At 44.8% G+C, this 24787-nt stretch overlaps 1 protein-coding gene across 2 annotated transcripts in view; it reads left to right on the top strand.

The window, feature by feature from the left end:
• Positions 1-24787, top strand: part of TPM4 (tropomyosin 4) — a 130537-nt gene that overhangs the window by 17117 nt on the left and 88633 nt on the right. For both annotated transcript variants that reach the window (XM_040417674.1, XM_040417673.1), the window contains exon 2: positions 16096-16221. In XM_040417674.1, the coding sequence (XP_040273608.1) occupies positions 16096-16221 (126 nt within the window). The remainder of the gene's footprint in view (positions 1-16095; positions 16222-24787) is intronic.

The following is a 24787-nucleotide window of genomic DNA, read 5'->3' as shown; positions in this document are numbered from 1 at the left end:
CAATTTTTCTCACTTTATGGGAATAAAAAATTCCTTCCCGACTCCAATCAGGCAATCAGAATAACTCCCTGGATCAACGACCCCTCTCTAGTAGCTATAGCCTGTAATATTATTGTACTCCAGACCCCTCTTGAATTCCTTTATTGTACTCACCATCACCACCTCCTCAGGCAGAGAGTTCCATAGTCTCACTGCTCTTACCGTAAAGAATCCTCTTCTATGTTTGTGTACAAACCTTCTTTCCTCCAGACGCAGAGGATGTCCCCTCGTCACAGTTACAGTCCTGGGGATAAATAGATGAAGGGATAGATCTCTGTACTGACATGTTATAATTAATTGTCCCCACAATGATCGCAAAGCGTTCAGGTCAGAGGCAACGAAACGGCCCCAAACCATGATGACTCCTCAACCATGCTGCACAGTTGGGATGAGATGGTGTTAGTGAGCAGTGTTTTTTCCTCAAAATATAGTGTTATGCATTTGTGCTCAAACATTATATTATTGTCTTATCTGTCCATAGAATATTTTCCCAGAAGTACTGTCAGAGGTACTGTGGAACATTTAGGTATTCTTGGGACTTGAGACAGGCCACAATGGTTATTTTTGGACAGTGATATCCTTGTGATGTCTTTCCAGGAACAACATTCTTGTCTAGTGTTCTACTAATAGTGGACACATAAACAGATGTTTTTGCAATTTCTAGAATCTTCTTGTCACTGCCTGCCCTGTGAGAGATCTGAGAAGATCGGATAGACTTGCAGCACGTGAGTCTATCTGACAGGTCTTTCTGTGTTTCCTTTCTGTTTGTTGTTGTGGGCTGGATACCACCTCTCCACAGGTTCTGCTCGTAAGCTGTTTAAGAGGCTCTATTTAAGTCCGCCTCTTACTGCTGACTTTGCGGTTGATATTTTCCTTCTGGAGTTGTATACTGGTTGTTTGTGGATCCTCTACTTCCCGCTCGTCTCAAGCTAAGTCCTCCTGTTTTCTCCTTTTTGCATGTGTAGCTGCTAGGTCTCAGGGAGATGCTGGTCCCTTCACGGTGGAAGGTACCAGCTGTCTCATTCCCCTCTCCCTAAGTTAGGGTTTGCTTCAGTGTCAGCAGGGCTTAGGTTCCAGCGTATGAGTTCGTTCACCATCAGGACTTGCTCATACTGTCAGCAGTCAGGGAGAGGCTCAGGGATTGTTAGGAGGTTACCATTCCCTCCTCCCTAGCTTTGGGGGCCTAGTCTGTTTACCTGTTGTTTGTTTAAAGGGATTCTATCACCAAGTTTTAGGCTATAGAGATACGGACATGCACGGCTAGATCGCGGCTAGCATGTCCACAAAATACCTGTCCTATAGGGCTGTGCGCTTTTATTTTCTTTAAAAAAGGATTTTAGAGATATGTAAATTAGTCTTGTAAGGTGCCCAAGGGTCTGTACGAACCTTCCTGGTACCCAGCCACGCCCGCCTGTGAAGGAGCCCAGCACCGCTCATGTCCTCTGAATCTCCTTTCGTCACCGATAGATTGCCGTAATCTCCCGATGCGCGAGCTCGCGCATGCGCAGTTCCTTCCCTGAGGCTGATGCCAGCACAGGGAAGGAACACTATACCGGCACTGCGCATCGCGAGATTACGGCAATCTATCGGTGACGAAAGGAGGAGATTCGGAGGACATAGGCGGTGCTGGGCTCCTTCACAGGCGGGCGTGGCTGGGCACCAGGAAGGTTCGTACAGACCCTTGGGCACCTTACAAGACTAATTTACATATCTCTAAAATCCTTTTTTAAAGAAAATAAAAGCACACAGCCCTATAGGACAGGTATATTGCGGACATGCTAGCGGCGATCTAGCCGTGCATGTCCGCAGCTCTATAGCCTAAAACTTGGTGACAGAATCCCTTTAATTGGTGTTCCTCATATCCCCACTTGCCGTGACACTTCTTCAGGTCTTCTGTTATTAATTTTTACCTGTTTCAGGATTTCATACTGTGCATCTGGAGTGATCTTACATAGTAACATAGTTAATACGGTTGAAAAAAGACATAAGTCCATCAAGTTCAGCCAAGGGATATGTGGGGACTTGTATCCCAGAAGGAAGTGAGACTCAGATTTCTACACGTTTTCATAAGCATTAATGTCATTTACTTTTAAGAATTTATCTAAACCCTTTTTAAAACTGTCCACTGTTCCTGCTGTGACCACGTCCTGAGGAAGTCTATTCCACAGATTCACAGTTCTTACAGTAAAGAAGTCTTAACAGGATGCCCACTCCTAGTGAAAGTAACAGCAGTCCTGAATTCTCTCCATTTCTATATAATTTATCTTACCATGTATTGATGTACACCCAGGTAGGCTACAATGTTTATGTAGCCTTTTCCAGCTTCATTCTTTCCTATAACATGTTTTCTGAGGTCTTGTGGAAGCAGTTTGCATCAAGGCATGGTTTACAATAACCAATCCTTTCTGAGAAGAACAGATTTGTCAGTAACCTTGTTTTGTGTGCCTTCTCTTCTTAATTGAAGCACCTTTACCCCGTTTAGCTCTTAGAAAAATCATTAAAATAGTTGTCTGACAAAATTTACAGGGTGGCCGATCAGTGTGTAAAAAACAAAAGACTCGCCTTTTCACAGTGACCTGGTTCCAGTTGTGATCCACTGTGGTCACGTGCCATTTATGCAGATATCACCAGTGCAGCTATTGATTGGCCGGCAGTGGTCATGTACGTCTACGTGGCATGTCACCACCTCTGGTCCGGAATGCTTTCTTTCGTTCTTTTATACATTCTGCAGTTGCATCTTTGACACAGAGGTTCGCTTACTTTTTCTTTCCTACTCATTATGCTTAGCAAAGATATGAACGGTACAACTGCGTGTGTGTTATTAGTTTAATTACATCATGTTTGTCGATAACTAGTGACAATTTTATTAGAAATCAATGTAGAAATCGATATAATTCTAAAGGGTTCACTTACTATTTCTTGCAACTGTACTAAAATTGCTTATAAGAACATAAATGCATTACAATAGTAAGTTAAATGATATTTTAAATTCACTGTACAATGCAGAGTTGTAATGTTCCCCATGAAGTCTTCTAGCACAAATACTCTGTACTTATACAAGAATAGCCAGGGATCATGGCAGCTGTGCTGTAGAACTGGGTATCACTATACCAGATTCTCCAACAAGTTAAATCATCTAGCTAATTTCTGACACATGCACTCCTACGGACAATAGCAGGAATTAACTGACCTCTGAACAGAATTTGGATGGTATTATGTGGAGCCTGGAAGAGATTTAGAAACAATATAAAGTGAGATCATTTCTCATTTTAATATCAACTGGATTAGTGTTTAGTGTTAGGGCAGAAATGAAAAAGGTCGACCAGTTGCTCTCTTTAAAGAAGAAATTCTATTTTTATGGTAGCAATATATTTAGTCTACAAAAGAGAGATTAAGGCCTCATGCACACGAACGTATTTTGTTTCCGTGTCCGTTCCGTTTTATTTTGCGGATAGGATGCGGACCAATTCATTTCAATGGGTCCGCAAAAAATGCGGACAGCACACCGTGTGCTGTCCGCATCAGTATGCCAGTTCCGTAGCCCTGCAAAAAAATAGAACATGTCCTATTCTTGTCCGTTTCAGGCATTGTTCCGCAAAAAATAAATAAACGGATGGCATGCGGACCGCAAAACACATACGGTCGTGTGCATGTAGCCAAAAGATGATCAAACCTAAGACATCTTTGTCATCATATGTATGTTAGTTTGCATCTACAGTTGCAAGAAAAAGTATGTGAACCCTTTGAAATGATATGGATTTCTGCACAAATTGGTCATAAAATGTAATCTGCTCTTCATCTAAGTCACAACAATAGACCATCACAGTCTGCTTAAACTAATAACACACAAAGAATTAAATGTTACCATGTTTTTATTGAACACACCATGTAAACATTCACAGTGCAGGTGGAAAAAGTATGTGAACCCTTGAATTTAATAACTGGTTGAACCTCTTTTGGCAGCAATAACTTCAACCAAACGTTTCCTGTAGTTGCAGATCAGACAAGCACAACGGTCAGGAGTCATTCTTGACCATTCCTCTTTACAGAACTGTTTCAGTTCAGCAATATTCTTGGGATGTCTGGTGTGAATCGCTTTCTTGAGGTCATGCCACAGCATGAGGTCAGGTCAGGACTCTGACTGGGCCAATCCAGAAGGCGTATTTTCTTCTGTTTATGCTTTGGGTCGTTGTCCTGATGCAACACCCATCTTCTGTTGAGCATCAGCTGGTGGACAGATGGCCTTAAGTTCTCCTGCAAAATGTCTTGATAAACTTGGGAATTCATTTTTCCTTCGATGATAGCAATCCGTCCAGGCCCTGACGCAGCAAAGCAGCCCCAAACCATGATGCCCCCACCACCATACTTCACAGTTGGGATGAGGTTTTGATGTTGGTGTGCTGTGCCTCTTTTTCTCCACACATAATGTTGTGCATTTCTTCAAAACAACTCAACTTTGCTTTCATCTGTCCACAGAATATTTTGCCAGTACTGCAACATCCAGGTGCTCTTGTGCAAACTGTAAACGTGCAGCAATGTTTTTTTGGACAGCAGTGGCTTCCTCTGTGGTATCCTCCCATGAAATCCATTTTTTTTTAGTGTTTTACGTATCGTAGATTCGCTAACAGGGATGTTAGCATATGCCAGAGACTTTTGTAAGTCTTTAGCCGACACTCTAGGATTCTTCTTCACCTCATTGAGCAGTCTGCGCTGTGCTCTTGCAGTCATCTTTACAGGACGGCCACTCCTAGGGAGAGTAGCAGCAGTGCTGAACTTTCTCCATTTATAGACAATTTGTCTTACCGTGGACTAATGAACAGCAAGGCATTTGGAGATACTTTTATAACCCTTTCCAGCTTTATGCAAGTCAACAATTATTTAATTTTTTTACTCGTTTTATTAACGATAAACCGTTCAGGTATGAATCAAGTAGGATAAAGTATATTAGTTTCCCATGCAGGGGAGTAACATGATATGATACAAGTACAGAGTGATGCATTACATAGGGCATACATTTCAAACCAAAAAAGTCATGTGAAAAAGAGCTGAGAACAAGAGCATACAACTACACACATTAATAAGAAACTGGACACATCCCCCTTAACCCAAACTTGAATTGTCAGTCGCTGAGTACATATGAGAGGTTTGCAGGGTCAAAGTGGAGGAGCACCATTATCCCCAAACCATTTTCCATGGAAACTACATGGCTAACAAGGGACTTCCACTGGCCCAGAGATGGAGGTCTGTCCCCCATCCATCGAAGCGCGATAGCTTTCCTAGCTCGAAATAATGTTTCCCCTAAAAATATCCTATTATAATGGGACCATGTCTCCTCATCCAGCACTCCAAGTATACAAAGTTTGGGACAAAGAGGGATCGCAGCAGGGACCATTGAGGATAATACTCCCAGGACCGAAGTCCAAAAGCGGCGAATATAGCTGCATTCCCAGAACATATGCCAGAAGTCAGCACAGTCTGCCGAGCATCTATGACACCTACTATGTGGGATCCTTCCCATCTTATGAAGCTTGGTTGGAGTGAGGTCGCTCCTATGTAGAATAAACATATGGATCAATCTATTATTGATAGAGGGTGAAACCCTGGTCGGAGTAAGGAGCGCCCCACTCCAATCATCCTCCGTCCACTCCAATCATCCTCCGTCAGAGAGGGTATGGATAACTTCCATTTATTTTCAATAGCAAGAGGGTTCATTGTCATGCGGTTGCATAGCAGATGGGTGTACAGGGCGGAGATGATCCCTCTCGGGACCTGCGATCTGAGCAATCCTATCAAAGGGTATTTTGAGATAACCCTTCCCAATACTCTCAGCTGAGCCTGCATGGCGTATCTCAATTGCAGGTACCTAAAAAACATGTTGCGAGGCACACCAAATTTGTCCTGAATCTGCGAGAAGGAGCGTAGATGCCCACCCTCATATAAATCCTCCAGTGTGCAGACTCCATGAAGCTTCCACATATCAACCCCATCCCCCAGACACATGTGGGCGAACATGGGATTATCCCACAAGGGAACCACGTCAGGCAGATCCTTATATGAATGCATTTTAGAAGCCTGCCCCACTTGATGTGCCAGTCTGTGGAGAGGGAGCAATCGGCCGTAAGGGCAATTTGAATTCTCCAGAACTGGCCAAAGCGTACCACGACGCAAGTGCGCTCGTAGAAAGTACTCAGCATTGGGCAAATCAGCCGATGATACCCAGGGCCTCAGGAACTTAAGCTGTCCGGCTAAGAAGAATAGAAAGAAGTCCAGAAGAGAAGCACCCCCTTGCGTCTTAGGCCTCTGAAGCACAGCCAAGGATAATTTCCTTCTAGCTCCACCCCACACAAACAAAGCAACCATGGCGTGGATACGATCAAAGAAGCCTTTAGATATGGGAGCGCACGCATGAGCTAGATTGTACAGACCCTTGGGAAGCAGTATCATTTTTACAAGATTCAATCTGCCCATAATGGAAAGGGGAAGTGACCTCCATGACTTGAACTTATCTACAAAGAGAGCCACCAGGGGTTCAATATTCAAAGTGTATGATAGGTGTGCATTTCTAGTGATTACTATCCCCAGGTACTTGAAACGATCCACCACAGGTAGGTTGTAATAGTGAGACGGCCAGGTGTGATCCCAAAGTGGCATAATAGCTGACTGGGTCCAGTTTATGCGCAACCCAGAGAATCTGCCAAACTGTTCAATAATCTCGATTGCTCTAGGAAGTGATGTACTCCGTATGCATTCCGCCGTTTCAGTTTTTCCATTCCGTACCGAACTTTAGGATTTTTGGAACCCGGACTCGAACATTTCAGTAAAAGTTCGGGTTCGGTGTTCGGTGATTTCTCTGCGCTTTTTGAAAGGCTGCAGAGCAGCCAATCAACAAGCGTTTAACTCTGTGCCCTTAGAAGCCATCACAGCCATGCCTATTAATGGCATGGCTGCGATTGGCCAGTGTAGCATGTGACCCAGCCTCTATATAAGCTGGAGTCAGGTAGCGCTGCACGTCACTCTGCTGTGCTTAGTGTAGGGAGAGGATGCTGCTGGTGATTTCAGGGAGAGAATAGGAGAGAATCTTTGCTCGAAACGTGAATCTAACTCAGCGATCTACATACATTGTGTTGTGTGGGTGCAGGGCCCAATTATTTTTATCCTGCCCTGAGCCCAGTGACCGAAATTTTTTTTTTTTTTATAAATCAGTTAGGTGGGCGGCGGCCATTTTATGCAAGCTCAGTGCACTAGCACTGCATCTGAGCTTTTGGGACATTGAAATCCAAGCTTTAAAAACAGCACAAATAATCATTTTTTATTTTTTTTAATCAAAATTTTTTGGGCAATTTGCAGGCTTAGTCAGTGTGCAATTTAAGCTAGAAATACAGCCATCATTTTCTGGGTTTTTAAAAACACACTTTTTTGCCAAAAAACACTATTTTCCAGATCTGCAAGTGTTAAATTCAAGTTTAATATATACAGCTTTCATATTCTGTTACCAAAAAAAAACACTTTTTTGGCAATATACAACATACGGATTAGTCAGTGTGCAATTTAAGCTAGAAATACAGCCATCATTTTCTGGGTTTTTAAAAACACACTTTTTTGCCAGATTCCACTATTTGTCTGGCCTTGCAGCACGAGCACGTGTGAAATTCCAGGGTTATATACTGCTGTCAATTTCAGTTATGTAACAAACACCCGTTTGGGCAAAAAAAAATGATGTCATGTGAGATACCGCCTTTACATTTTGGGCACAATTCTTTGATAGCGTGGATCTGGATCAGGGCATGTGATATACACCCTTTAAATACAGGGCTACTATTGAGGTATTTGAAAAACAGCTATTTTGGGCAAACAAATTTAATTGCGGCCTATTGTGGATCAGGGCGTGTAAGATACACCCTGTATATACAGGGGTTCTATTCAGGTATTTGAAATACAGCCATGTTGGGCAAACAAATTTAATTGAGGCCTAGTGTGGGTCATGCCGTGTGAGATACACCCTTTTTGGGTCAAAATACACAATTTTTCAGGCCTTGCAGAATCAGCACGTTTGAAATTCCAGGGTTATATACTGCGGCCATATTCAGTTATTAAACAAACACCCGTTTGGGCAAAAAAAGTTTATTTGGCAGCCTTTGCTGCATATGTCATTGTGAGATACACCCTTTATATATTTGGGTTATATTCAGATATTTGAAATCCCGCCATTTGGTGCACAAATCTTTAATTGAGGCCTAGTCTGGTTCAGGGCGTGTGAGATACACCCTTTAAAATACAGGGCTTCTATTCAGGTATTTGAAATACAGGCATTTTGGGCAAACAAATTTAATTGAGGCCTAGTGTGGGTCATGCCGTGTGAGATACACCCTTTTTGGGTCAAAATACACAATTTTTCAGGCCTTGCAGAATCAGCACGTTTGAAATTCCAGGGTTATATACTGCGGCCATATTCAGTTATTAAACAAACACCCGTTTGGGCAAAAAAAGTTTATTTGGCAGCCTTTGCTGCATATGTCATTGTGAGATACACCATTTATATATTTGGGTTATATTCAGATATTTGAAATACCGCCATTTGGTGCACAAATCTTTAATTGAGGCTTAGTCTGGTTCAGGCCGTGTGAGATACACCCTTTAAATACAGGGGTTTGATTCAGGTATTTAAAATACAGCCATTTTGGGCAAACAAATTGAATTGAGGCCTAGTTTGGTCCAGGCCGTGTGAGATACACCCTTTAAATACAGGGGTTTGATTCAGGTATTTGAAATACAGCCATTTTGGGCAAACAAATTTAATTGAGGCCTAGTCTGGTTTAGGCCGTGTGAGATACACCCTGTACATACTGTCGTTCTATTCTACAATTAATTAAACACCCATTTAGGGCAAGATCCTAAATTCGAGAAATATGAGGAGAGCGTCAAATAAGGGACGTGGCCCAGGTCATGGTGCTGCTGCTGGAGCACCTGTTGCAGGGAGAGGACGTGGTCGATCTGTGCCAGCTACACGCACAAGTGAAAACCCTTCCTCAGGTGCGAGTAGGCGACAGAAGCTGCAGCGGTATTTGGTCGGGCCTAATGCGGCTCTACGAATGGTGAGGCCTGAACAAGTACAGGAGATAGTAGATTGGGTTGCTGACAGTGGATCCAGTTCCTTCACATTGTCTCCCACCCAGTCTCCTGCTGAAAAACCACAGTTAACACCTGCAGCCGATGTCCATCAGTTTTTTTACCTCACCCCTTTTCAAATCAGCCAAGCAGTCTGATCCCCAAGTCATGCAGCAGTCTCTTCTGCTTTTTGATGGCTCTGTTAGCAGTGTTTCCCAGGGCCATCCACCTAGCCCTGCCCCAGAAGTGGAAGAGATTGAGTGCACCGATGCCCAACCACTTATCTTTCAAGATGAGTACATGGGAGGACCATCGCAGCACGTCTCGGATGATGACGAAACACAGGTGCCAACTGCTGACTGACAGGGAAGGCAGGGGTGAAGATGATGTGGAGGACGATGAGGTCCTCGACCCCACATGGAATCAAAGTAACGCGAGTGACCTATGTAGTTCGGAGGAAGAGGCGGTGGTCGCGCAGAGCCACCAGCACAGCAGAAGAGGGAGCAGGGTGCAAAAGCGGAGCGGCCGTCCTCTAGACAGTACGCCTGCTACTGCCCACCGCAGCAAGGGACCGAGCACACCAAAGCCAGCTCCAAGGAGTTCCCTGGCGTGGCAGTTCTTCAGACAATGTGCTGACGACAAGACACGAGTGGTTTGCACGCTGTGCAGTCAGAGCCTGAAGCGAGGCATAAACGTTCTCAACCTGAGCACAACCTGCATGACCAGGCATTTAAGTGCAAAGCACGAGCTGCAGTGGAGTAGTCACCTCAAAAACCAAGAAAGGTCTCTGGCTCCTCCTGCTTCCTCTTCTGCTGCAGTCTCGGCCTCTTCATCCACCTCTGGAGTGACAGTGCCACCTGCCACCCCGCAAACAGAGGATCTTCCAGCAATACCACCACCTGGGTCACCAAGCATCTCCACAATGTCCCACGGAAGCGTTCAGCTCTCCATCTCCCAAACGCTGGAGAGGAAGAGGAAGTACCGCCCTACCCACCCGCGATCACTAGCCCTGAATGCCAGCATTTCTAAATTACTGGCCTTTGAAATGCTGTCATTCCGTCTGGTGGAGACGGATAGTTTTAAAGGCCTTATGGTGGTGGCTGTCCCACAGTACGTCGTGCCCAGCCGCCACTACTTTCCAGGCGAGCCATCCCTTCCCTGCACAACCAAGTGGGGGACAAAATCAGGTGTGTACTGCCATCTGTGGCAAGGTGCACCTCACTACGGATACGTGGACCAGTAAGCACGGTCAGGGCCGTTATATCTCCATAACAGCACACTGGGTAAAGGCAGTGGCGGCTGGGCCTGAGGCGGATAGCAGTTTTGCGCATGTCCTTCCACCACCGAGGATTGCAGGGCACTTTAGTTTGCCTCCTGTTGCTTCCTCCTCCTACTCCGCTTCCTCATTCTCTACCGGCTCCTCATCCGGTCAGCGTAACACCTTTACCACCAACTTCAGCACAGCCAGGGGTAAACGAAGCAGGCAGTTTTAAAACTTATCTGTTTGGGGGACAAACCCCACACTGCGCAAGAGCTGTGGACGGACCTTGAACAACAGCCCGATGAGTGGTTTGTGCCAGTCAGCCTCAAGCCCAGCCTGGTGGTGTGAGATAATGGGCGAAATCTCGTAGCAGCTCTGGGACTAGCCGGTTTGACGCACATCCCTTGCCTGGCGCATGTGCTGAATTTGGTGGTGCAGAGATTCCTTAAAAATTACCCCGATATGTCAGAGCTGCTGCATAAAGTGCGGGCCGTCTGTGCGCGCTTTTGGCATTCTCACCCTTCTGCTGCTCGCCTGTTGCGCTGTTTCGAGTACTCCACCAACATGGCCAGTGCCGATAACACCGTTCTCAGCGTTACTATCCCACTTCTATGCCTGCTTGAAAAAACGCTCCTGGCGATGATGGAAGAGGATGTGGCACAGGAGGAGGAGGAGGAAGAGGGATCATTTCGTAGGGCTTCCGGCCAGTCATTCACAAGTGGCTCCGAGGGTGGGTTCCTGCACTCACAAACGCCAGGTACACAATTGTCCAGCCAGGGCACAGTTCTGGAGGATAACGAGGTGGAGGATAAGGAGATGGAGGAGGAGGAACCATGTTCAAAGCAGGGTGGCACCCAGACCAGCTCATAGCCATCACTGGTGCGTGGCTGGGGGGATACAGAGAACACAGACGATACACCTCCCACAGAGGACAGCTTTTCGTTGCCTCTGGGCAGCCTGGCACACATGAGCGATTACATGCTGCAGTGTCTCCGCAACGACCGCCGAGTTGCCCACATTCTAACTTGTGCTGATTACTGGGTGGCCACGCTGCTGGATCCCCGTTACAAGGACAACGTACCGTCCTTAATTCCCTCACTGGAGCGTGATCGTAAGATGCGCGAGTACAAGAGCACGCTGGTAGACGCGCTGCTGGTGGCATTCCCACCTGACAGCGGGGGCACAGTGGAAGCACAAGGCGAAGGCAGAGGTCGCCAAGGCAGCTGGGGCACCGCCAGCACCTCAGAAGGCAGGGTTAGCATGGCCGAAATGTGGAAAAGCTTTGTCAGCACGCCACAACAACCAGCACCACCAGCTGATATGGAATGTCTCAGTAGGAAGCAGCATTTCACCAACATGGTGGAGCAGTATGTGTGCACACGCCTACACGTACTGAATGCCGGGTCTGCCCCCTTCAACTTCTGGGTCTCCAAATTGGACACATTGCCTGAGCTTGCCCTTTACGCCTTGGAGGTGCTGGCCTGCCCTGCAGCCAGTGTATTATCTGAACGTGTGTTTAGCACGGCAGGGGGCGTCATCACAGACAAGCGCAGCTGCCTGTCCACAGCCAATGTGGACAAGCTCACGTTCATTAAAATGAACCAGGCATGGATCTCTCAGGACTTGTCCGTACCTTGTGCAGAATAGACATGTATACCGACACTAACCAGCCATTGTTATACTGCAGCGCAATTGCTCATTCTTGTATTTTGGATATTTCACACTCTTTTAGAGTGTACCCTAATTTTAAAAAATTAAATTAAAACCAAAAACCTGTGTTGGCTACCTCGTCCTCCTCCACCACCACTTCCACCTACACCGATACGTCCACCGCCTCCTCAAACTCCTACTCCATATGCAACTCCACCTCATAAATCTAATTTTTTTTATTTTATTTATACGTATTTTATTTTATGTAATTTCACTACTTTGTCATTTACATTTCTGGATGAAATTCACCAATTTTTGTGTGTATAGTATCACTGCTATACCTAGTAGACCGGTAAAAAAAAATATAAAAAAAATTGTCAGTTACATTTTATGGTGAAATTCACCAATTTTTGGGTGTATAGTACCACTGCTATACCTAGTAGACAGGTTAAAAAAATAAAAAAATAGTCAGTTACATTTTCTGGTGAAAATCACCAATTTGTGATGTACCACTGCTATACCAAGTAGACAGGTAAAAAAAAAAAAATTGGTCTGTTACATTTTTCGGTGAAATTCACCAATTTTTGGGTGTAATATACCCCTCCTCTACCTAGTTGACAGCTTAATAAATTTCAATAATTTTTCTTTAACATTTTCGGGTGACAATAAACAATTTTTTTCTGTCATAGACCTCTGCTCTACCAAGTAGACAGGTTAATAAATTTCACAAATTTTTCTTTTACATTCTTGGGTTGACATTATACAATTTTAGAAGTGAATAAACCCGACAAGGAATAAAATGTAATAAATTCTTCAGTAATTAATGCGCGCCACATCCTTTCATTCAATGCTTAATTCAACTCTATAATTTTAAATTCTCACGCTCCCTCTCCGGCGTGGAACCCTGATTCCCCGCCACCCGTGATCACCATGGTAGGCGCAGAAAAGAACATCGAAAGTTGATAGAGCAGATATCAAATTGGATCGTGAACATCACGGGGACGTGCGACATGGTGGGGCAGTAAGTTTGCACACGCCTACACGAATTGACTGACAGGGGTCAGCCCCTGCAACTTCTGGGTCTCCAAATTGGGCACATGGCCTGAGTTTGCCCTTTACCCCTTGGAGGTGCTGGCCTGCCCTGCAGCCAGTGTATTGTCTGAACGTGTGTTTAGCACGACTGCAGGGGGTTATCACAGGTTATATTTCCCAATGTTTTGGTGTGTACCCTAATTTAAAAAAATAAAATTTAAAACCAAAAACCAGTGTAGGCTACCTTCTCCTCCACCGCCGCTTCCACCTACACCGCCACATCCACCACCTCCTCAACCTCCTACTCCATATGGACCTCGTCCTCCTAGATCAAGATTATTATTTTTTATTTTTACGTATTTTATGTTATTTAAAGTCATTTCCCTATCCACATTTGTTTGCAGAGCACTTGCCATGCTCTTAACCACATTTTGATGCCATTTGCAGCCCTCTAGCCTTTCCCATGACATTTTTACAGCCATTTTAGTGCTCAAAAGTTCGGGTCCCCATTGACCTCAATGAGGTTCGGGGTCAAGTTCGGGTCTCGAACTCGAACTTTTTTCCAAAGTTCAGCCGAACCCGTCGAACCCGAACATCCATGTGTCCGCTCAACTCTAAACATGTCCTATTATTGCCCGCAAATCACGTTCCGTGGCTCCATTTAAGTCAATGGGTCCGCAAAAAAAACGGAACACATACGGAAATGCATCCGTATGTCTTCCGTATCTGTTCCGTTTTTGCGGAACCATCTAAATTTTATGCCTAGCCCAATTTTTTCTATGTAATTACTGTATACTGTATATGCCATATGGAAAGACAGAACGGAAAAGAAACGGAAACACAACGGAAACAAAAAACGTAACAACGAATCTGTGAAAAACAGACCGCAAAACACTGAAAAGGCCATACGGTCGTGTGAAAGAGGCCTTATAATGAATTATCCAAAAATCATATGTACCCAAAAATGGTACCAATAAAAACGTCAACTCATCCTGCAAAAAACGAGCCCCTGCACAAGGCGATCAGCAGAAAAATTTCAAAAATACAGCGTTCAGAAAATGGAGACACAAAAACATAATTTTTTTTAAACATGCTTTATTATGTAAAACTGAAACAAACAAACAAAAAGTAGACATATTTGATATCATTGCGTCCGTAACAACCTGCTCTATAAAAATAGCGCATGAGCTAACCTGTCAGATAAATGTTGTAAAAAATAAAAAATAAGAACAGTGCCAAAACAGCCATTTTTTTGTTACCTTGCCTCACAAAAAACTTTATAGTGCTATTAAAAATCATACGTACCCCAAAATAATACCAATAAAACTTGCACCTTATCCCCTAGTTTCCAAAATGGGGTCACTTTTTGGGAGTTTCTACTGTAGGGGTGCATCAGGGGGGCTTCTAATGGGACATGGCATCTAAAAACCAGTCCAGCAAAATCTGCCTTCCAAAAACCATATGGCGTTCCTTTTCTTCTGCACTCTGCCATGTGCCCTTACATCAGTTTAGGACCACATGTGGGGTGTTTCCGTAAACCGCAGGATTAGGGTAATAAATATTGAGTTTTGTTTGGCTGTTAACCCTCGATGTGTTAAAGAAAAAAATGGATTAAAATGGAAAATCAGCCATTTTCCTTTAATTCTTGGGGAACACCTAAAGGGTTAACAAAGTTTTTAAAATCAGTTTTGAGTAACTTGAGGGGTTTAGTTTCTACAATGGGGTCATTTATGGGGGTATCCACTATGTAAGCCCCACAAAGTGGGTTTTGGCAATTTTCTTAAAAATTTTAAGAATTGCTTCTAAAATTCTAATCCACAAGGAAATTCCCTGAAATTGCTTGTGGATTTGACTGTTTTAAGGAGACTGAACCTACTCTTGGATAAGGGTTCCGCTGCTTATTTGTGACTGTACACCAAGCTTTTTCTCTTTTTAAAAATTCTAAGCCTTCTAACATCCTAAAAAAATGACATTTACAAAATGATGCCAACATAAAGTAGATATATGGGGAATGTTAAGTAATAAATATTTTAGTAGGTATCACTTTCAGTTTTAAAAGCAGAGAAATCGAAATTTTGAAAAGTGAGAATTTTTCAAAATTTTTGGTACATTTTGGATTTTTTCTTAAATAAAGGTGAAATATATTGACTCAAATTTATGACTATCATGAAGTACAATGTGTCACAAGAAAACAATCTCTGAATGGCTTGGATAAGTAAAAGCGTTCCAAAGCTATTACCACATAAAGTGACATATTTCAGATTTGCAAAATTATGCCTGGTCAGGAAGGGGGCAAATGGCTCAGATGTGAAGTGGTTAAAAAAAAAGGGTAACCCAGATATCAAATCGAACTGGGTATCTTATTATCAAACAAGTATTGAGACTTCGATACGCAGTGCAACCTTAATTTGAACCCAAGAATTTTTGCAGCATGTAAAAGACCTGTTAATAGTGTTGAGCGAACTTGTGTTTTAAGCTCGGCATCTAAAGTTCGGGTTCAGTTTATCGAAGAATCGCGTTATGGATTCTAAATTCCGTTATGGTCCGTGGTAGCGGAATCCATAACACGATTCTTCGATAACCTGAACTTTAGACGCCGAACTTAAAACACAAGTTCGCTCAACACTACCTGTTAAGAAAAGGTTGTGGGTGGCTTTTTTTTTAAATAGGGCATGTTTCCCAGCCTACATCCTCTCATTTTTACAGTACATTAAAATCAATATCTGTGACAATTGATGTATCCTCCTTTCAAGGGATTGTCCAGTCATAAATAATTATTTATAAAAAAGCGCAGAACATTATAACATAACAGTGATACTCACCTTGCCGATCCCCCTCCAGCACTGGTCTCTGCCTCATGCTCTCTATCGAGATGTGACTGTAATCACTGACTGGACCCAACAGTGTCATGGGGTATATTCTTCCTGCCTTTTAATTCAAAATAAGTTTCTGTGGGGGGAAAGTACAAGCCAAACACACCGTAACCAGACTGTTTTTAATGTTGCTAGGTGGAAGATGAACTGGTTGCACTGCAGAAAAAGCTGAAAGGAACAGAAGATGAACTGGATAAGTACTCTGAAGCTCTGAAAGATGCACAAGAGAAACTGGAGCAAGCTGAGAAAAAAGCAGCTGATGTAAGTCTGTTAAGTGCAGTATTTTATTTCCTGCGGTCAATATAAATGTATCTAACATCTTGTAGAAGAGATATTTCTTGTATGTTCTCTCCCATCACAGAGATGCCGTAGATTTCTGTCTTCATTTAAGGGTACTTTCACACTAGCGGCAGGACTGATCCGACAGGGTGAACAGCCTGTCGGATCCATCCTGCCGCTAGTGTGAAAGTAGCCTAAGAGAGGAAGCTACAGTAACTGAAGAGATGTGTGCCCACCTGCTGGCCCCGACCCATCCCTCACCATGTCCCCTTTTCGGAAACGTGGCGAGAGAGAGGCGTAAAAACGCCACCTACAACACAATTTGTTGCAAGTGGTGTTTAAAAAAGCACATGGCAGAAAAGCCAGAAAAGTGGAGTGAGGAGAATGATCAATTCCCCCATATTGTCCTGTAGAACCAATACTTGTAGGGAAAAATAGATCTGTATTATGGCATCCAAAATAACTTGGCACAATTTCTTCAATTTCAGACAGAAAAAAAAACTGTTTATGCTTTAGTCTGAAATCAGAGGCCCTATAGAAGTTGATGGGTGCCATATTACGGATGCACTGATGGGACTTGTACTCAATGTAAGTGAAGAGTGTTTAAAGGGAATATGTCTTCAGTAATGACCCTGCAAAACTGCTGACAGAGCTAGGGGATAGGTGGGTAATTATACCCTTATGGTAGCTTTTATTATCAGCCCCTTCACTCTGCTCTGAGTGACAGATGTAAGATCCATCCTGGAGACCATTACAGCTGTCCTTCCGAGCAGAGTGGAGGGGCTGTAAAGCAATACAATGTAGAGAGCAATGCAGATAGTGATTTGCGGATAGAAAAATGAATATGGTCGTGTGTATGTAGCCTTAAAATAACAGCACCATTCTTTGTGGCGCTAGTCTGGTCCTGCTATTGGTGACGTGTACAGTGGCATGCAGGTATACACTGAGGACAGTGACTGGCTACAGCAGTCATCAGCCAGGGCAGGAGAACTCGACCAACTCTTTTAAAGGCCTCTTGCACACGACCGTATGTATTTTGCGGTCCGCAAAAAATACAGATGACGTCCGTGTGCGTTCCGTATTTTGTGGAATGGAACAGCTGGCCCCTAATAGAACAGTCCTATCCTTGTCCGTTATGCGGACAATAATAGGACAAGTTATATCTTTTAACGAAACAGATATACGGAAATATGGAAATGGAATGCACAATGAGTACCTTCCGGATTTTTTGCGGACCCATTGAAATTAATGGTTCCGCATACAGTCCTCAAAAAAAAAAAACTGAATGGACACGGAAAGAAAATACGTTCGTGTGAAAGAGGCCAAACTATGTGTGAATCTGCCCTTTCAGTGTGAAAAATCCGGACTTAGACTTACCAGTAATTCTGTTTCCATGAGATCACCATGACGGCCACACAGGAGATTGACCCATGACCTCTGTAGGGGCAGGAACAGAGAAGAGGTTAAATTGCCCCCTCCCACCACCGATCCTCAGTGTTTCAAAGAGTACTAAGTGCCAGACTCATAACATAATAGTTCAAGGTATTACATCATACCCCGAAAAGGGAAACAACAAGGTATTACTTCATACCAAATAGAAAAATGGGAAGGGAAATATGGGCCGTCATGGTGATCTCATGGAAACAGAATTACCGGTAAGTCTAATTCCGGATTTCCATTTCATTACCATGACGGCCACACAGGAGAATTATAAAATTATACAATTAGGGGGGGCAACCGCTTGAAGGACTTTGCGCCCATATGAAAGGTCGGAGGACCTCGATAAATCCAAGCGGTAATTTTTAACAAAGGTGTGTATGCTTGACCAGGTCGCTGCCCTGCATATGTCATCTAGGGAAGTGCCTGCTTTTTCTGCGAAAGTGGTGGAAACTGCTCTAGTGGAGTGAGCTCGAACGTTTGCGGGTGGATCGGAGTTTTGAAGTTTGTAGCAGGGCGATAGAGGACTTAGAGGCTTTTAAGCCCTTATTTTTCCCCGCAAACTGGATGAGAAGAGACTGTCAGATTTCCTGAAGTCTTTTGTGACTTCCAGATATTTTAGTATAGTACGTCTGACGTCAAGGGTATGGAAGTCGCTTTCTTTCAGATTTTTGGGTTTGTCGCAAAAGGAGGGGAGGATGATTTCCTGGCTTCTGTGATAGCTGGAAACTACTTTGGGCAGGAATCCCGGATCTAGTCTCAGAGCAATCTTATCGTCAGATATAGTCAGATATGGTTCCCTTGTGGAGAGTGCTTGAATTTCTCCCAGCCTTCTGGCTGAGGTGATGGCGATGAGAAAAGTGGTTTTGAAGGAGAGCAATTTTGTTGTGCAGTCTTCCAGCGGTTCAAAGGGAGGATGCGTAAGTCTGTTTAGGATTAGATTTAGATCCCAGGTAGGAGTACGAGGCCTTAAGGAGGGCCTTAACCTGGTTGCTGTTCTAATAAACCGCTTAATCCACCTATGATCCGCGAGACTGGTGTCAAAGAAGGTACTGAGTGCGGAGATCTGTACTTTCAGTGTAGAGGGAGTAAGTCCCAGTTCCAGACCATTCTGCAAGAAGTCAAGGATCTTCTGAATGTTAGGCTCTCTGAGATTGGGCTCTGTCTCTCCAGACCATGAGCAGAACTTCTTCCATATCTTTAGGTATATTGCGGATGTTACTTTCTTTCGGCAGCACTTCATAGTGGAAATGACTTTGTCAGAGAGACCTTGATATTTTAGTATGGCGACCTCAGGATCCAGGCTGTGAGATTGAGGAACTGTGGATGAGGATGAAGAATAGGACCTTGATGAAGAATGTCCCGGATGGGCGGTAACTTCCAGGGTTCTTCTACTGCCAATCTCTAAAGTAGAGGGAACCAGCTCCTTTTTGGCCAAAAAGGCGTGATCAGTATAACTGTCGTCCGTCCTTCCATGATTTTCTGAATTACTCTCGGAATCAGGGGGAGAGGGGGAAAGGCATATGCCAAGTCCCAATTCAATACGAGTGAGAGGGCATCGATTCTCCAGAGGTCTATCGTGGGTAGGCCCCATCTTCTGGTTATCGCGTCGAACACCCCCTGTTCCAAAGACCACTCCGACTGGTCTATTTTCTGTCTGCTGAGGAAGTCTGCTTCCTGATTCAGGGAGCCCTTCAAGTGGACTGCTGAGATAGATTTCACTTCTTTCTCCGCCCAGGAGAATATTTCTTCCGCAATGCTCTGGAGCCTTTTTGACCGTGTACCTCCCTGGTGCCTGAGGTATGAAACAGTTGTCATGTTGTCCGATAGGATCTTCACATGGTGGTCCTTTAGGAACTCCTTGGCTGCATTCAGGGCCTTCCGGACAGCATACAGTTCTCTGAAATTTGATGATTGGTTGGACATTTCCATCCCCCAGAAGCCCTGGTAGTATCTGTCCTTGACCTTTGCCCCCCAGCCCGATTTGCTGGTGTCCGTGAGGACCGTAATTGACAGGGATTTGTTCCATGGGACTCCCCTGGACAAGTTTCTCTCCACCTTACACCAGGATGGGGATACCTTCACAAAGCTTGGGATCCGCAATCTGATGTCTAAGGACCCTAGTTTTCTGTTCCACTGATTCAGAAGCCAGTTTTGTATGATACGGTAGTGGGCCTGAGCCCATTCCTACTGAGGGGATACAGGAAGTTAGGAGACCCAAGAGGCTCATTGCCTCTCTTATAGAACATTCCCTTCTTGATTGGAATCTTCTGATTTTCTGTTTGAGGGACTGAATCTTGGACTGAGGGAGAAAGGTCTTTTGTTTTTGTGAGTCCAGGGTTACGCCTAGAAAATTCACGCTCGTAGAAGGATGTAAAACAGATTTTGTCCTGTTTATAATGCAGCCCAGCTCTGACAGACGGGACAAGAATGTTTCTAAGTGTGGTAACAGGAGTCTCGTTGAGTCGCCTATGACTAGAAAATCATCTAGGTAAGGTACTATGTTGAGCCCTTCCTGCCTCATAGGTGCTACCATCTCTATTACCAGTTTTGTGAAGAGTCTCGGGGCAGAAGAGATCCCGAACGGGAGGGCTGTGTACTGGAAATGAAGTATCCGGTTGTGTAGGTCGGGAACTGCGAATCGCAGAAATTTTTGATGGTTGGAATGGATTGGGATGTGATAATATGCATCCCTTAAGTCGATCGAGCACATGACTGCTCCTATTTTTATTAGTAGGATAATCGACTTCAGGGATTCCATCGTGAATTTCCTGTACAGGATAAATTTGTTCAGGTGTTTTAAGTTTATTATTGTATGAAAGGATCCTTCTTTCTTTCTTACTAGGAAGAGAGTTGAGTAGAAACCCTGATTCAATTGGAAAACTGGGACTGGAATCACTACTCCTTTTTCTACTAGTTCCCGGATACCTAAAAGAATGTTTTGCTTGGAGAACCTGGAGCCTACGTTGGTGATGACAAATTTTGTTGGGGGGATAGATGTGAATTCAATCTTGTAACCTGACTGAATGATTTCCAGAGCCCAGGGATTTTTTGTCGTTCTCTCCCAGGGACTGAGGAAGTCTCTCAGCCTCCGACTATGGCGTCATTGTTTGTCGTCGGGCTTAGACTGGGGTTTGAGAAGGAAACCCCTTCCTTTACCTCCTTTAGGGGTAAGCCCAGCGACCTGATTTGCCCTTGCCTTTATAGGGTTTGTTTTGGCTAGAGTAGGGACGACGAAAGGACTGATTCCTTCTATAGGGTCTGTCTTCTGGGAAGCCCTTCTTTCTATCAGCAGCCTTCTCTAAGATCTTATCTAAGACAGGCCCAAAAACGTATTCCCCCGTGAAGGGGATCAAGCAGAGCTTCATTTTGGAGGTTTTATCCCCTGACCAGGACTTCATCCATAGGGCCCTATGAGCAGCGTTAGACAAGCTCGCGTCCCTGGCGCTGAATCTAATAGATTCGGCCGAAGCGTCAGCCAAGAAACCTGTAGCGGATTTTAATAACGGCAATGAGTGAAGAATTTCCTCGGTGGAGGTTTTGTTCTTTAAATGGTTCTCCAGTTCGTTCAGCCATAGGAACATGGATCTGGCTACAGACATGGCAGCTATATTAGTTTTAAGCCTGTACCTGGAAGCTTCCCATGATTTTTTTAGCAGAGCATCCGCTTTACGTTCAATGGCATCCCTAAGCTGGGCCGCGTCCTTGAATGGCAGGGCAGTCTTTTTATTTACTTTGGCTACCTGGACGTCGACTTTTGGAATTTTCGTCAAATAATTTTGACTGTGAAGGGTCAAATACTAGGCGATTTTTGAACTCTTTAGATATTCCTAGCCTTTTCTCTGGTTCGGCCCATTCCTTTAGAACCATGTCTCTAATATTTTCATTTATGGGGAATACTCTTACCCTTTTTACTCGCAGTCCCTCAAACATTTTATCCTGGATTGAATGGGACCTGGGGGCCTCCTCAATCTCCATGGTGGCACGGACCGCTTTAAGCAGGTCATTCATCTCATCCGACGAGAAATAAAATTTTCTATCGCCCTCCGAAATCTCTCCTTCCCAAGTTTTGGAGGAGGAAGCCTCGACCTCCAAGTAATCTGAATCGGAAAGGGAGGGAGCTTTTACTCTGGGGCGTTTAGGGGGTGGAGGATGGGGAAGGTCAGAAACCCCGGACATGGCGGCTCTTAGCTCCTCCTGTACTACTGAACGGATGCTTTCTGTAAGTGAGGGCTGTTCCTGGCGGATTACTTCCGAGATGCAGTCCTTACATAACTTTTTTGCATATCCCTCAGGTAATTTTTTTGAGCAGGTTAAGCAGCGTGGAGGCTTTTTAATTTTTTTCTGTGCCTCCTTTACCTGGGGATATGGAAAAAGAATGCAGGAGAGCCGTCAGAGAAAAAATAAAGGAAAGTAACAAGATAGTAAGAAAAGGGGGTCCCACCAGGGGAACTTACTGAGGGCAAGATGGGGGCATCGAGTTCCATAGAACTCTGTAGCTTAGGACCCGACATACTGGGAGTGCCAGTGAAAACCGGTACTTACTCAGACCTCAGATCAGCGTCTGCCATGGCTTGCCCCGCTTTTATCTGCCTCCGTCCCAGCGATCTTCCGGGTTGGGTCACATGACCGGAACCCGGAAGTGACGTCAAATGTCCTCGACGTCGGCGTGCGCGCACGCCGGCCGCTGCACCGCCTGCCCCACCGGGGGAGAGGAGGAACTTATGCGGCCCGGGAGCAGGCTCCAAATATACTGGATCGAGTCCTTCCGATATCCCCAGCCCAGCATAAGCACACGGCCGCCGGCGGACTGGGGAGCTCCCGACTGGAGCTTAAGGTAATACCAGGAGACCTACCGACCTGGAAATGAGAAAAAACAAAAAAGGAGGATTTCCTCTTCATCTCCCTAACACGCAGGGAGACTCTTCTCTGCCCCTGGCCTCAGTAGGGACAAGAACACTGAGGATCAGTGGTGGGAGGGGGCAATTTAACCTCTTCTCTGTTCCTGCCCCTACAGAGGTCATGGGTCAATCTCCTGTGTGGCCGTCATGGTGATGAAATGGAAATATTTGTTACTATGCTTTCCCGAAACCAAGGATAACATATCAATTTTTATTGTTTTGAAATATGTAATTTTCCATACATTCCTTTGCTTTTTATGCTGCTTGAGTAAGGGTGCCTTCACACATGGCAGATTTTGTGGCAGAAAATTCTGCAACTGAAAATCAGTTCCAGCGCTGGGGTGGGGCGGTGTAACGGGTCAGCCAACAGCAGGCCGCGACAGGGACAAGCCTTCCTAGCATAGCAGGTGATGATAGGAAGGCTCATCCCCGTCGCGGCCTACTATTGTTTTGATCCATGCGACGGAGAGATGCAGCGGCGGCCATCAGAAGTGACGCGGGTGTTGGGAAGCAAGGTAAGTACAACCTGTGTGAGGGGCCCATGCATTAGAGGGGGCATTATAGGGGTTGGATAACCCCTTTAATGGAGCTTGCAAAAATGTATGTGTTTGCTGCCCCATTCAAATGAATGGAACTGATTTTCAGTCACAGAATTTTCTGCCACAAAATCTGCCGCATGTGAAGGCACCCTTAGGCCCCTTTCACACAGGCGAGTATTCCGCGCGGATGCGATGCGTGAGTTGAACGCATTGCACCCGCACTGAATCATGACCCATTCACTTCTATGGGGCTGTGCACATGAGCTGTGATTTTCACGCATCCCTTGTGCGTTGCGTGAAAATCGCAGCATGCTCCTCTTTATGCGTTTTTCACGTAACGCAGGCCTCATAGAAATGAATGGGGTTGCGTGAAAATCACAAGCATCCGCAACAAGTGCGGATGCGGTTCGATTTTCACGCACGGTTGCTAGGAGACGATCGGTATGGAGACCCGATCAGTATTATTTTCCCTTATAACATGGTTATAAGGGAAAATAATAGCATTCTGAATACAGAATGCATAGTAAAATAGGGCTGGAGAGGTTAAAAAATAAAAAAAAAATTAAAAATTAAACTCACCTTAGTCCACTTGATCGCGCAGCCGGCATCTCTTCTGTCTCCTTTGCTGATTGGAGGAAAAGGACCTAAGGTGACATCACTCCGGTCATCACATGATCTTTTACCATGGTGATGGATCATGTGATGACCGGAGTGACGTCACCACAGGTTTTTTCCTGCAATCAGCAAAGAAGGAGACAGAAGAGAAGCGGGGCTGCGCGATCAAGTGGACTAAGGTGAGTTTAATTATAATTTTTTTTTTTTTCCCCTCCAGCGCTATTTTACTATGCATTCTGTATTCAAAATGCTATTATTTTCCCTTATAACCATGTTATAAGGGAAAATAATACAATCTACAGAACACCGATCCCAAGCCCGAACTTCTGTGAAGAAGTTTGGGTTTGGGTACCAAACATGCGCGATTTTTCTCACGCGAGTGCAAAACGCATTACAATGTTTTTCACTCGCATGAAAAAATCGCGCATGTTCCCGCAACGCACTCGCACCTTTTCCCGCAACTCCCATGTGAAAGAGGCCTAAGGGCTCTTTCACACGAGCAGATGCTGTGCGGGTAATCTGCTGCGTGAAAGAGAGCCAAGCCCCGCACTGGACAGCAGAGACACGGAGTATTAACATGATTGATAATAATGCTCCATGCCTCTGTGATCTTTTTACTACAAAATCACAGTGAGATAAAGTTGTCACTGTGATTTTGTAGTAAAAATATCACAGAGAGGCACAGAGCATTATTATCAATCATGTTAATGCTCCGTGTCTCTGTCTCTTTTACGCAGCGGATTACCCACACGGCATCCGCTGGGTTCAGACCTGAGCGTTTTACAGCGCGTTCCTACGCGCTGTAAAACGCTCAACAGGCAAGAACCAATGTTTCCCTATAGGAATGGTTCTCACCTGAGCGTTTCACAGCGCGTACGATCGCGCTGTAAAACGCCCGACGCTCCAAGAAGTACAGGAGCTTCTTTGGGGCGTCTTGTACATAGACTGACGGGAAAGCGCGACAATGGGCGTTCGCTTGTTCCGGAGCCGCGTCTGTAAACGCGCATAAAATCGCGCATACAGAGCGCTCCATCCCGTACGCTCAGGTCTGAACGC

The sequence above is a fragment of the Bufo bufo genome, chromosome 2 (genome assembly GCF_905171765.1).
Source record: "Bufo bufo chromosome 2, aBufBuf1.1, whole genome shotgun sequence".
NCBI classification, from domain to species: Eukaryota; Metazoa; Chordata; class Amphibia; order Anura; family Bufonidae; genus Bufo; species Bufo bufo.
This window is presented reverse-complemented; position numbering and strand designations above follow the sequence as displayed.